The sequence below is a fragment of the Sus scrofa genome, chromosome 4, assembly GCF_000003025.6.
Source record: "Sus scrofa isolate TJ Tabasco breed Duroc chromosome 4, Sscrofa11.1, whole genome shotgun sequence".
In the NCBI taxonomy this organism is placed as follows: Eukaryota; Metazoa; Chordata; class Mammalia; order Artiodactyla; family Suidae; genus Sus; species Sus scrofa.
Window position 1 is genome coordinate 20934128 of NC_010446.5, and position 11551 is coordinate 20945678.

Here is an 11551-nt window from a genome sequence, read left to right on the forward strand (position 1 = left end):
CTCTGGTTTACCAAGCAGAGTTCTTGTAGTACCGAGGGTACAAAATGAAGCCCGAGTTCTGCCCCTTTCCAACCTTGAACAAATCATTTTAACTTCCTTGACCCTGCTTCCTCATCTATACAACAGAGATGTTATTACCTGGATAGATAACCTGACCAGTTGTTGTGAGGCTCAAAGGAGCTCATGAAAACACTTTACAAATAGTGTTTTGTTTGTTGTTCTATTGCTCCAAGGTAACTTGACATTGATATTTACCTTCAATGGTTACTTTCAAGCATGTTGACACTTGTGGTTTTAAAGTGATTCTGAGTGGTTCTCATGCCAACATGTACCTTCCTATGAAAGTGTCTACTAACAATTGCATGAGGATACAATCCCATTCAACACACACAAACACATTAAACAGTTGCCTATTGATATGTTTGTGACTTTTTCCACATAATTGGGTGGCCCACCTTTTCCTTGTTTCATAAAAACATGATTTTAAAGATAATATGCTTAGTTGGTCTAGTTAAACTTCAGCACTCACTCAAGTCATTTTAAAAATAGCTTTCTTTTCTATCAGTGTCAATCATTTAAATGGTCTAAAAACATTTAACCAAGCTTCAGGCTAACAGAGAGAGCTGAAGAGATGCTGGCCACCTTTCTACTTACCCAGGTTTCAACCAAGTTAACAGGAAGATCTTAGAAAATTATCTTTGAAACCATAAATACATGAGCAGTCATTGTATTTGATCCAAGTGCAAAGCCAAGGTTATATATTGCGTGACCATAGCGGTTGAGCTTCAGTTGGTACTCTCAGATCAGAGAGTGTGCCAGTCCCTATGGAGCTTTGCATGTTTCTGGCTTTGGGAGCAGAGCATACCCTGTCTTGGGAAAATCTTCTGGCGAGGCGGAAAATCAGAATCAGTGCTTGCATCTTCACCAGACACATGGATGGGGCTGCGCAGTGGCCAGACCAGACCCCAAGCCCGACTGCCAGCGGGTAAGCCCAACTTCACCTTGGGTCGCGTGTCCACCTCGCGGGTCACCTCTCTCATCGCCTTCCTTGTTTCTCTCCCTCTCCCCAGACCTCTCGGGCTTCCCGCTGGGCCGACCCCGACCACTTTGCCCAGCGACAGAGCTGCATGAATACGTTTGCCAGCTGGTTTGGCTCCATGCCGCTGATCCACTCTCAAATGAGGCTCGACCCCGTCCTCTTTAAAGACCAGGTCTCTATCCTGCGGAAGAAATACCGAGACATCGAGCGACTTTGAGGAGCCAGGCCGAGTGCCAAGTGGGGGAGGGGACGCGAGAGAAGAGACAGGGTTGGCCGCTCTCTCTTCCCAGTGCAGGTCTGCTCAGCAGGGGAGCCAGATTGTGCCAAGCATCCAAATAAACTCAGACCGAATCACACGAAAAGAAAAGAAAAGGAAAAAAAAAAAAAAAAAAAAAAAAGGCCAAGGGAAACTCACCTCCTGACTCTCGGGACTGCACGGGACTGCTCCAGACTCACCTCACTGGCTTCTATGTCCCAAGACTAGGTTGTGTACAGTTTAATTATGGAACATTAAATAATTATTTTTGAAATGATTGCTATGCAGGTTTAAACTTTTTTAATGATCAAAACTATTAAAAACCAGAGTTCTTTCTTTAATCAAAATTGTGTTGGTTGTGAATATTTCAAAGCTGCTACTCCTCTTCCCATAAACAGTGTTGCTGCTGGTCACGCAGGGTCACCTGTGGTTACCAAAAGCTCAGACTTCTCAGAAAACACCTAAGTCACTCTACCCAGTGTCAAGAAATAACCAAACGTAATTAAGACAAGTTCCTTACTCAGCTTTGCCAGCGCACATTGTTTTCCATTTGGAATTTTCAGATCCACTTGAACTTTTATCTCTTAAACCTTGCTGCATGAGAGAAAGTATTACAACCTCCAGGTAGACAGTTCTGAAAACTTTATGTTTGAGATACAGAAGTATGATCGTTTTTGTCATGGGAGGGTGGGGGGAGTTAGTACCAAGAAAACGCTGTATAATTAAGAAATGTTCCCTTTGCGCAAGGAACCATGCAAACAATCCACCAGCATATTAGTGAGATGGAAATACTGACCCACAATAGCCAACCCAGTGCTTTTCAGGGAGGTGGGCTAGATTATACATTAAACCATTGACACATGTCTCCTTAGAGTTGGGAAAGGCTTTGGGTTAGAAGCAAAAGAAGATATAAGTATGTTGGTGGCAGATCAGGAGTCACAAGACAAGCTTTGCTCACAGTTGTGAAAAACCTCAAGTTTCCAAAGCTTCGCCCTTGAGAAAGAAGTAACAATGTCTCAATCTCATTGAACATGAGGATTGCTGAGAAGTAAAGGAGGGTATACTTCTCCACAGGCGGCCTCATACCACTTGGAGTCAAATGTGATTTCGAGCAAGAATCTAGCAAAAAGAATAATCAGAAACAAATGCGAATGTTGTTTAATTTCATACTAATTTTTAAATCCGTGGTTTAGCTGTGCTTCTTGTTAAAAGAACATTCCTATCCCTGCAGATGCCGCTTGAAGGTCCTGATTATAAAGTTGCAATTACAAACGGAAAATCTGTTTCTCCCATATCCCTTAATGTCATTGTAAAATATGGAGCCTTCTGATATCAAATGCTTTCTTCTACTTGGAAAAGATGAGAGAGTTAGAGAAGAGAAAGATATTATTGGGCCCTACCACCTCTTAGGCGGAATAAACAAGAAGAATTCGATTTATTTATTTATTTATTTTTGGCCTCTAAACTCTCATATAGCTCATAAGTTTGTTTCCAAGTGTTGGGTTCATAGAAAATTTCATCACAGAATTATGTTCAAATAACTCCGCGTGCCTGGCTTAGGTCAGTGGAAACCATAAATCCAGGAGAATTGAACTCATTCTTGTTTGGTAGACATTTGGAAGAAAAAGGGGAACAACTTGCAAAAAGACTGCAAGGAGGGACACCGCTGTGAACACTGGAGAGGTGACTCAATATGCTGCCTAGTGGCCGAGCAAGGACAAGAGCCAGATATCCAGATGCTTGCTGTGAGTGGCACACAGGCAATGAACTTCAATGAAAGGCTTTTCTCTGCCACCTTGTGACTCAGAAGTGCTCCCCTAAATATCTCTCATCCCATTTGACCCAGCCTTAGCCCAGTCTCATACATGTAACATTTTCTGCTCAATGGATGTGCCTATCTCTTAAGTATTTGTTGACAAACAATTCCTAGGTCTATGGTTTTTGCCCTTGTTTCCTTCTATAAAATGCCCAAATAGGTGTCCAGGCCATGTCAGCTGCAGCGCTCAGCAACGTAGAGGGTTAGCACTGAATCTGGCCTTTGCAAATATGTATCTAATTTTTTAGGTTTGCCAAATTATTCCCGTTATCTTTTTCCTTTGCAAAAATGAATGCACTGTTTGGTTCAACGACCCCAAGTTCCTTGAAACTCACGTTGTCACCGTGGCTTGCCGATCTGTGTCCCTCATTGTACCAGTCGGGCACATGAATGGATTCAGGGGCCACTTTGCCAGCTTTACCTGTCACCAATCTTACATATTCCCCGCAAACAGTGTAGGTTTGTGGGGTGTTGGGGGGAAGATGGCAATTATAAATGAGAATAGGATCTGACACACTTTTCAACCACTTGAAATCTCTGTGGTTTCATTTTATGACATTCTCAGAGCACATCTCTTTGGAATACCAGCTAGTATATTCTTTTCCCGTTTGGAATCCACAGCTGGGAGCTGAACAACACTGAGCCAATCAACGAATCCCAACAGGAAGATGTAACTTTAATTCACTTAGGCAAGAGTTGTATTTCATTGCAGCACATTGACAAATCATAGCCAGCTCTGTAGGATGTCAGGAGTTATCTCTCAGTCAACTTTAATGATAACCAGGGGTCCCTAAGTCAGCCAACATGAATTGGGAAGAAGCCAAGACCAGAGACTGCAGTGCCAACCACGTAATGAATTTCATGCAGAAATTCCAAAGAAGACTCAGCCACTTAGGATTTCTACACAACGTCTATTTCCAGCTCCACATTAGGACATAGGATCTTAAAAATAACTTTTTAAAAGCTGGCTTAATGTAGTTATATGAAAAGGCTTATAAAAATCAAACCAAGTTTACATATACATGAAATTTATCACCTTTGTTGAAAACAACAGAAAGACCCAAAACTGAGTTTAGAGAGAAAAATCCATGAAATAATCACTGGAGTCATGTCACAAAAGATAACCGAGCGGGGTAGACCTACCTGGACACATCATGTTGGCCTACTTTCCAATAGGATGCTTCAGGAGAAAGTGAAATCTCTGTAACGTGAAATCTTACGTGCATTCCAGTTGAATTTCTTCTCATTGCAAATGGTGCTCAAAGAAGGATCAATCTCGGTTGCTTCCTTCAGTTTCCCTTTTGGAGTGATTTTTGTTTTTCATTTACAGTAGGCTATGTTAGCCTTTATTTTAGTGGTTGTGCAAACTAGGTCGCCTGATGGAACGTTACGCCGGTGGCCTTTCATAAAGGTTGCTGAACTTTCACCAGAGGTGAGATGAATGAAGGTAAATAGATCTAAATACTATTAGGGAGAAAAAGGGCTCTTGCTTTAAGAAGTAAGGAAATTTTAATCAAACCTGTTTCAAGGGTGAGAGTGAGGAAAAGGCAGCCCCACTAGCTTAGAAAAAGACCTGCTTAGAGAAGCTGAGTTACGGATGCAAAAGCCGAGGCAAACTTCCCAGATCTGAAAGCATCTTATGTTCCCTCAGCTCCCTGAGAGCTCCAGTTTTAAAAAGGACCAGTTACCTCCATGAACTCCCAAATTGAAATGTCCTTTCCTTCTAATCGTTCAGATAATCGACACGCGCAGCCAGGACACCTTCGTTGCTAAACTCACTTATCTAGTGTCCATTGGCAGCAACAATGGACAAGACCCTTCCACATGGCTTTGTCATCCTCAGCCAGGTTTAACTAAGAAAGCTCTTTCACTGCTGGCCTCATTCTCTCAGGTGTGATCGAGGGGAGCCAAGTTGTTTTGACTTGAGTTCTCAGTGAATAAGTATTAATACCAGACTCTGCCAAACTTGTCTCCTTCCATCTTAGAACTTCAGCAAGTACGCGTTTGATTACTCCTTGACTCCAAGTCTACTTTAAAAAAAGAAAAAAAAAAATGAGATCGAGAAGTTTCCTTGTGCAGCACATTAAGGATCTGGCACTGTCACTGCTATGGTGCAGGTTCTATCCCTGGCCTGAGAACGTCTATATGCCAGGGGTGCAGCCAAAAAAAAAAAAAAAAAAAAATGGGACCAAGCTTCCTAAGAATTATGGTCTCTCCCATCACTTCAGTAACACTGTCCAGAATCTGTGGCTAGAAAAGCTGCTAATTACAGTATAATCTTGATAACAAAGGTGACTCTTGCAAACCATCCCTCCCCCCTTTCTGATCTTTACACAAATCAAGGGATATTTAGTTCCGTGATTTTTTTTTACTGAGTATGGGCTGTCAGTAGGTGCTAATTCAGAGTTCCAGTACTCATTCCTTATCAGGAGCCTAGATGAGCTACCCAAACTTGAGACTTGCCTTGCCCAATTAAATAGGTGAGGGAGGCTGTTGTATCCTCTGGAAAAGGGACAAGTGAGAACCATCAAGAAAGCCGTCTGATGAAGAGGGTCTCGCCTTTGTCTAAACTCAAGTCAGGCTAGTCTTTCGGTCACAGTGTTTTTGCAATGGTTTGCCTCTTAAGTCTCAAAGGCCATTTGACTTCTGTAATAGTTCTCTGTTCTTCTTTTACAGAAATACCTCCCTTTTCCTTTTGGTTGTAATTATGACTAAAATGAGGGCCATGCAGATGGCCTGGGTACCATGTAATGAACGTTGTATATTTATCTTGAGAGAAAAAATATGTACAGGCTATGTTGAGGGGTGGAAGAAAGATGTGGAAAACTGGAACTATTTTAGGTGGCAAGTTGTAAAGCAAAAAGTATACCTTATTTTGTATACCATGTACATTTGGGACAGTTTTCTAATATGTTGCCCATGTCTTTATAGTCTCACCACAGGTCTTTTCTGAAGTGTTTTCTCCATTTGTTCTAGATAAACTGTTAATGAGGTAGCGCAATTAAGCCCCGAAGTGTGTATGTGTGCGAATGTGTGTGTGAGAGTCTGAAAAAAAATACAAAGCCATAGATCTTGGTTTACTTCACTGACCTGTGTAACTTTATGTCTGGGTTTTGCCATCCAAGATAGATTGTTTTATAGAGAGTGTCACCAAAGACTTTTTCCTTCCAATTTATAAAAGAAAAAGAAAGAGAGAAATTATTAATAAATGACATGACTTTTCCTCTGCGTGGTTTTCATTCCATCTTTTCTGTTGACTGCAGAAAGCTGTCAGTTAGAGGAGGATCCTGTGTGCTGGGGAACGCCAAGCTCCCGTGGAGATTCTGGGGGACACAGGCAGAGGAGGTTGGGCCATGTGCAACGGCTGGAGCTCCAACTCTCCCAGCCTGGCTGCAGCCCAGTGCCCAGCCTCCTGGGAAACACACTGCTGCCAGCAGCAGCCATCTCCCAGGCCAGACGCAGCTGGCACTGTTGGAAGCAGGCCAGGGCGAACGGCGGTGATATGCCCACTTCCCAGGGTTCCTCCACATGGATGCTGGGACGACATGGCAGGGCTGGGCCCCAGAGCATCTGGAGCCTGACAGCTGTACCCATTACCCCCTTTAGTTTCCCCTGCCACGTCAAGCTCATGAATTACTGGCTGGCGAAGCATCTATTAGCCTGGCATTTCTCAAAAGTATTTATAAATGGTTCCAGGTGTGAATGCCACTCCCTGGTTCAGGACCGCTGTAGTCAGGCTTTATGACAGTAGTGAACCTCCTTCTCCTTCTGCTCTGCCCTCCTTCCTTTCCAGTGTCTCTCCTCCCCATGTCTGTGACCCTTCTTCAGCCCTCTTTCCCTGGACATTTTTAGAGAAAGGATATCAGTCACGTGGACATTTTTAGAGAAAGGATATCAGTCGTCCATCTTTGCGAGGAAGCAGATGCCAAATTGCACTTGGAGGTGTTGATTTAAGACATCGGTCAGGTTTTATGTCCTGTATTTCAGTTTGTCCATCTGAACAGTAGCCAAGATGGTAACTTCAGCATATTTATGTACAAATATTTTCTAACATACTGTTGTATGTGGAACACTGTGCTGGGTGCATCCAAGGGAATAAAGATGAAAAAAAATCCTACTCCTTCTTCTCAAGCCAGAGAGAAAGAAGCCAGGGTGAGGTTAGACAAGGCGAATCTAAGGCAAGTCATCAGAGGAGACTCCGAGAGGAGTTTGGCAAGTCTTAGGTTCCAAACTGGTACGCGGTTGTGACAGGGCTACTTGTGAAATCTGGCCCCACAATGTGACTGATGATAGAATCGTTCCCAAGTATGGGGACAAATGAGAAGGCTTGTTGGAGAAGCAGCTTTTAAATTCAGCCCAACCCTACCTCACAGATGTTTCAACAAATGCCATAGCATGCAAAAAGACCTTGGGCAAACCTACTTTATAAATAAAAGATGGAGTTGCTTTACAGTCTGAGCGTTTCCACCAAGTCTACTCATGACAAGGGAAAACAAAGCTATTTGTGGATACCTGAGTCATTTGGCATTGGCCTCTCCCGATGTGCTGACTCTCTAATTTGCAGGAACTCAGAATGTAGGAGAAACACATTCTGCTATGTTGCCTACTGTTTGTGGCTCAGCTTGGCTTTTTCTAATGGAGATACGTCCCAACTGCAGTGGATTCAAGGTTGTTACCTGCTTTTGACCTCACTTAGTTGAACTATCCAAGGGTGCTGGGTAAAGAACACACTTTCCAAGCGTGTCTTTGGAACACAGCTACCTGTATTTGAAACCTGACTCTGCCTCTTGGTAGTTCTGTGACCTTATAGAAATGACCTGTCCTGTCTATGCCTCAGTTTCCTCAGAACAGTACTGCTCTATACTTTAGAGGGTTCTCATGAGAATTAAATGAATTAATAACTATAACGTTCTTAAAATAGCACACAGTACATAATAAGAAGTATATAACTCTTAGCTCTTATTTTCCAAAATGGTTTAAGACTCTTATCCTTAGCCTGTTAAAGAAGAAATATTCTTAGTTTAATGTTTAGGATGTTAATACTGACAAATTGAACTGTGGTTTTTCTAGTGTCACAAGCACCTCTTGTTTTCAATTGCAATCATGTTTTAAAGTCTATCATCGTGAAATCATCCTAACATCCAGGAATGAGCAATCCATCAGCAGAAATTATGCGAAGTCGAGTTTCTGTTTTCTGGCTGAACTTTAAGGAATGGTCTGCTTTTCATTCTCGTTTAATGGAATATAGTTGAGGTAGCACAGGACGAAAACAAAGTTTGTGTGCCAATTATTATTGTGTTTTTCTGGTGGCTTCAATTATATTAAGAAAACATGCTCTTGCCAATATGTAAATTATTTGCCAAGTTTGAATTTCTCTTCCAAACTGAACTGCAAATAACCTGATTTCCTTGGCTAAATCTACTTGTGAAACAAACTTAAAATGTGTTTTTAATCAAGGTAGGACCAGATCATTCCATCTCAGTGAAGAAGAAAAAACTTAGACTATGAAGAGGGAGACCTGGAAGCTATTTTAACTACTCCCCAAAGATCCATCCATACAAGTTGTTTCATAACACGCTTTTAAAAATTGGATATATAGTGAACGTATTTCTATGCATTAAATCATCTCTTGAACAATCAGATTGTAATGGATGCATAGTGTGCCAATGTATGACTATTTCATACTTTTTAAACCTAATTCCTAATTGCTGGATATTTAGGTATTTTAACAGTTCTTATGATTATGTGGTAAATATTGTAATCATCATCTGAACACTGTGATCCATGTTGTAGTAAATATTCTTAAAGGTAAATCTTTGTTCACATACATGACCCTTATCTTGGATAAATCCAAGACCTGAAACTGGCAGATCAAATGTTATAAGCATTTTTAAGGCTGTTGCCTCGTGTTCATGAGATATTTCAATATGTTATGATGGCTACTGAAGGAAAAATTAGCCCAATAAAAAGCTACCTAGAAAATATAATAATAATTGCAGTTTGGCAACTAACATGTTTAAAATGGGGTCCACGGAGGCAAAAGTAACGAAGGGTGATCCTCAGTGGTTAAGAAAAAGTTAAGTATTATTCTTCTGGAGGGACAACTTTATGGGTATTAGCCTTCTTATTGGATGTTGGAAAAATTTTTTTCTAGGTAACATGTCCCTTAGGTCTTGTCTTTGGGTTGAAATAAGGAGTGAAAATTAAGCTTCCTTCTCAAATATTGTTTTCTTCCTTCTGGTAATGTCCACATCAATTAAGTCTTAATAAAAGCATCTTAAATATCATCCTCCTTGGCAGCTGATGCCTCTTCTCTTCCAATATCAGCCTGTTTTTCTTTAGGGGAACCCCCTTTCCCTCTTAGATCCTGTGATTTATATGCTGCTGGCCCCACCCCTTATCCTGACGCCAGGGGAGTCATATACCTGTCAGGTCATTGAGATCCAATTCTAGACCATGTGGTGGCACTTTCAAGAAGGAGGAACTATCTTTCCTTTAGCATTATGTGCATAGTATAATGCAGTAAGGATTACACTAACAGCTTAGCAAGGGTAGGTGTGTTAGAGAGTAGGCTTTTAGCCTGTCTCATTGCATATGTGCATTTAAGTGAGATCTTAAGAAACAAGTAGCAATTTAACTAACATAAAAAAGTAGAAAGGGCATTACTTACAAAGGGACATGGACCCAAGCACCTTCTATCAGATGTATGTAGAAGAGAAAAGTGAAAGCCTAGATCTGTATGAAAGACATTATAACACACTGATGTGGTTGGTTCATCTCAGGATGACTGCTTGGCTAACAGTACACACTCCCAGCAAAAAGTGAAATAAGTAAGTAATAATAATAGTAATAGTTCCCTCGAGTCCAATTTTTTTGCTCCTAATGCAAAAGTTTCAGTGCACAGCATTGGAATTGTGGGTCATATCTGATTCTACTGCACTTATCAGAGAAAGTATGCAGAAAGCATATTCTTTTCAAAATATTTAGGAAAGATCTGGCTCTGAAGACTTTTGAAATGGAAAAATTGACTTCTATTTCTGGTTAGGATGTAAAAAGTTGCAAAAGACTGTCACACTCATCCTTACAATGAGTCCAAGTCCAATAAGCTACAATGTCATGGCAATTTCAAGCCCTGACAGAGCTGAAAACACAAAAAAACTTAAATGAACTAAATTTTAGGAAGAGACAATCCACTCCTAGGAGAAGAGTATCCCTTGGCTGCTTTTATCCTAGCAGCACCAGGATGTTACTCCATCGGAGAGTGGAGTAGGAAGTAGCCAAGTGAACTACTCATAAACTTTTAGTAGGAGTGTATGGGCTACTATAAGGAATTCAGTTTCCTAGGCGACCCAGTCACATACTGATCTGCACTCACCTACCAATTCTTTCCTATGAGATCCTCACCAACTGTATGCAGCAGGAATGCTGAATTCAGAATACAGGCTGACTGAGAGGAATCCCCTTGAGGCACACTGGGTCTTCACTGGATAGAAGGTAGTGCCCTCCCACCCCCACCCCAATATCTAAAGGAAGGGCAGGAACACTGAGAGGATCCCTTCCATCTTGAGATGTAGAAGATCTTAACAGTGCAAAGCCATGACCCGTGAGGATGGAGGGGAAAAGCGGGAAAGCTGAGTGAAAGCCCTTCTGAAGCACACAGCAGCCCTTTCAAGATCCATGGAACCTCCACCAAGTGCATGGCAGTGGCCAACCAAAGGCTGGGGGTGAGACGAGATGAAAAATATCCCTGAGGTTCACAGGACCTTCACCAAGTGCAAGGCACCAACTCCCCAAATCCTGGAAGCAGGGCATGAAAGCTGAGAGAGTACCTTCCAGGTGCATAGAGCCTTTATCAAAAGCAAGGTTATGGCTTGCTGGAAACCAGGGGAAGGGCATGAGAACTGAGACAGATACTCTGAGATGCACAGGACCTTCACCAAGTGAATTTCAGCATCTCCCTGGAGGCTGGGGGCAGTGTAGCAGCCTGGAGAGAAATCCATCTCCCAAGGTGAGGCAAGCCAGAAATAGAGGTGAAAAGCAAAGGGTATTTCTCAGTTCCCTGAAATACTGGAGCTGAGCTATAAAACATAGAGCAATCTCATGGATCCTGGAAAGCTGAAAGCCGGGTTGTAGGACATAGAGAAATTATCCCAATCTGGTGATGCTAGTGCTCACATCCAGAACCCATGGAGGGATAAGTCTTGTTTTCATCCTCAAATATTTGAAGCCAGTGGTGAATAAAATTTACAGCTGCAATGAGACCCAACCACAGATCACAGATCAGGTTGATTTAGTCCTTATACTAGCAGTGTAACATGATAATTTCTGAGGACAATATTATTTATTTCAGTCACATTAACTTTAACACAGTGTCTGGTATACAATAATAAATTATGAAACACTTCAAAGAAAAATGTACCCACGATAAAGAGGGGAAAAA

General features: G+C 41.7%; 1 protein-coding gene across 1 annotated transcript in view; it reads left to right on the plus strand.

The window, feature by feature from the left end:
* The window catches only part of EXT1 (exostosin glycosyltransferase 1), a 290768-nt gene extending 289126 nt beyond the window's left edge, over positions 1 to 1642 (plus strand). The window contains exon 11 of the mRNA XM_001924980.6: positions 1071 to 1642. Coding sequence (XP_001925015.2) covers positions 1071 to 1256 — 186 coding nt within the window. The 3' untranslated portion in view covers positions 1257 to 1642. The remainder of the gene's footprint in view (positions 1 to 1070) is intronic.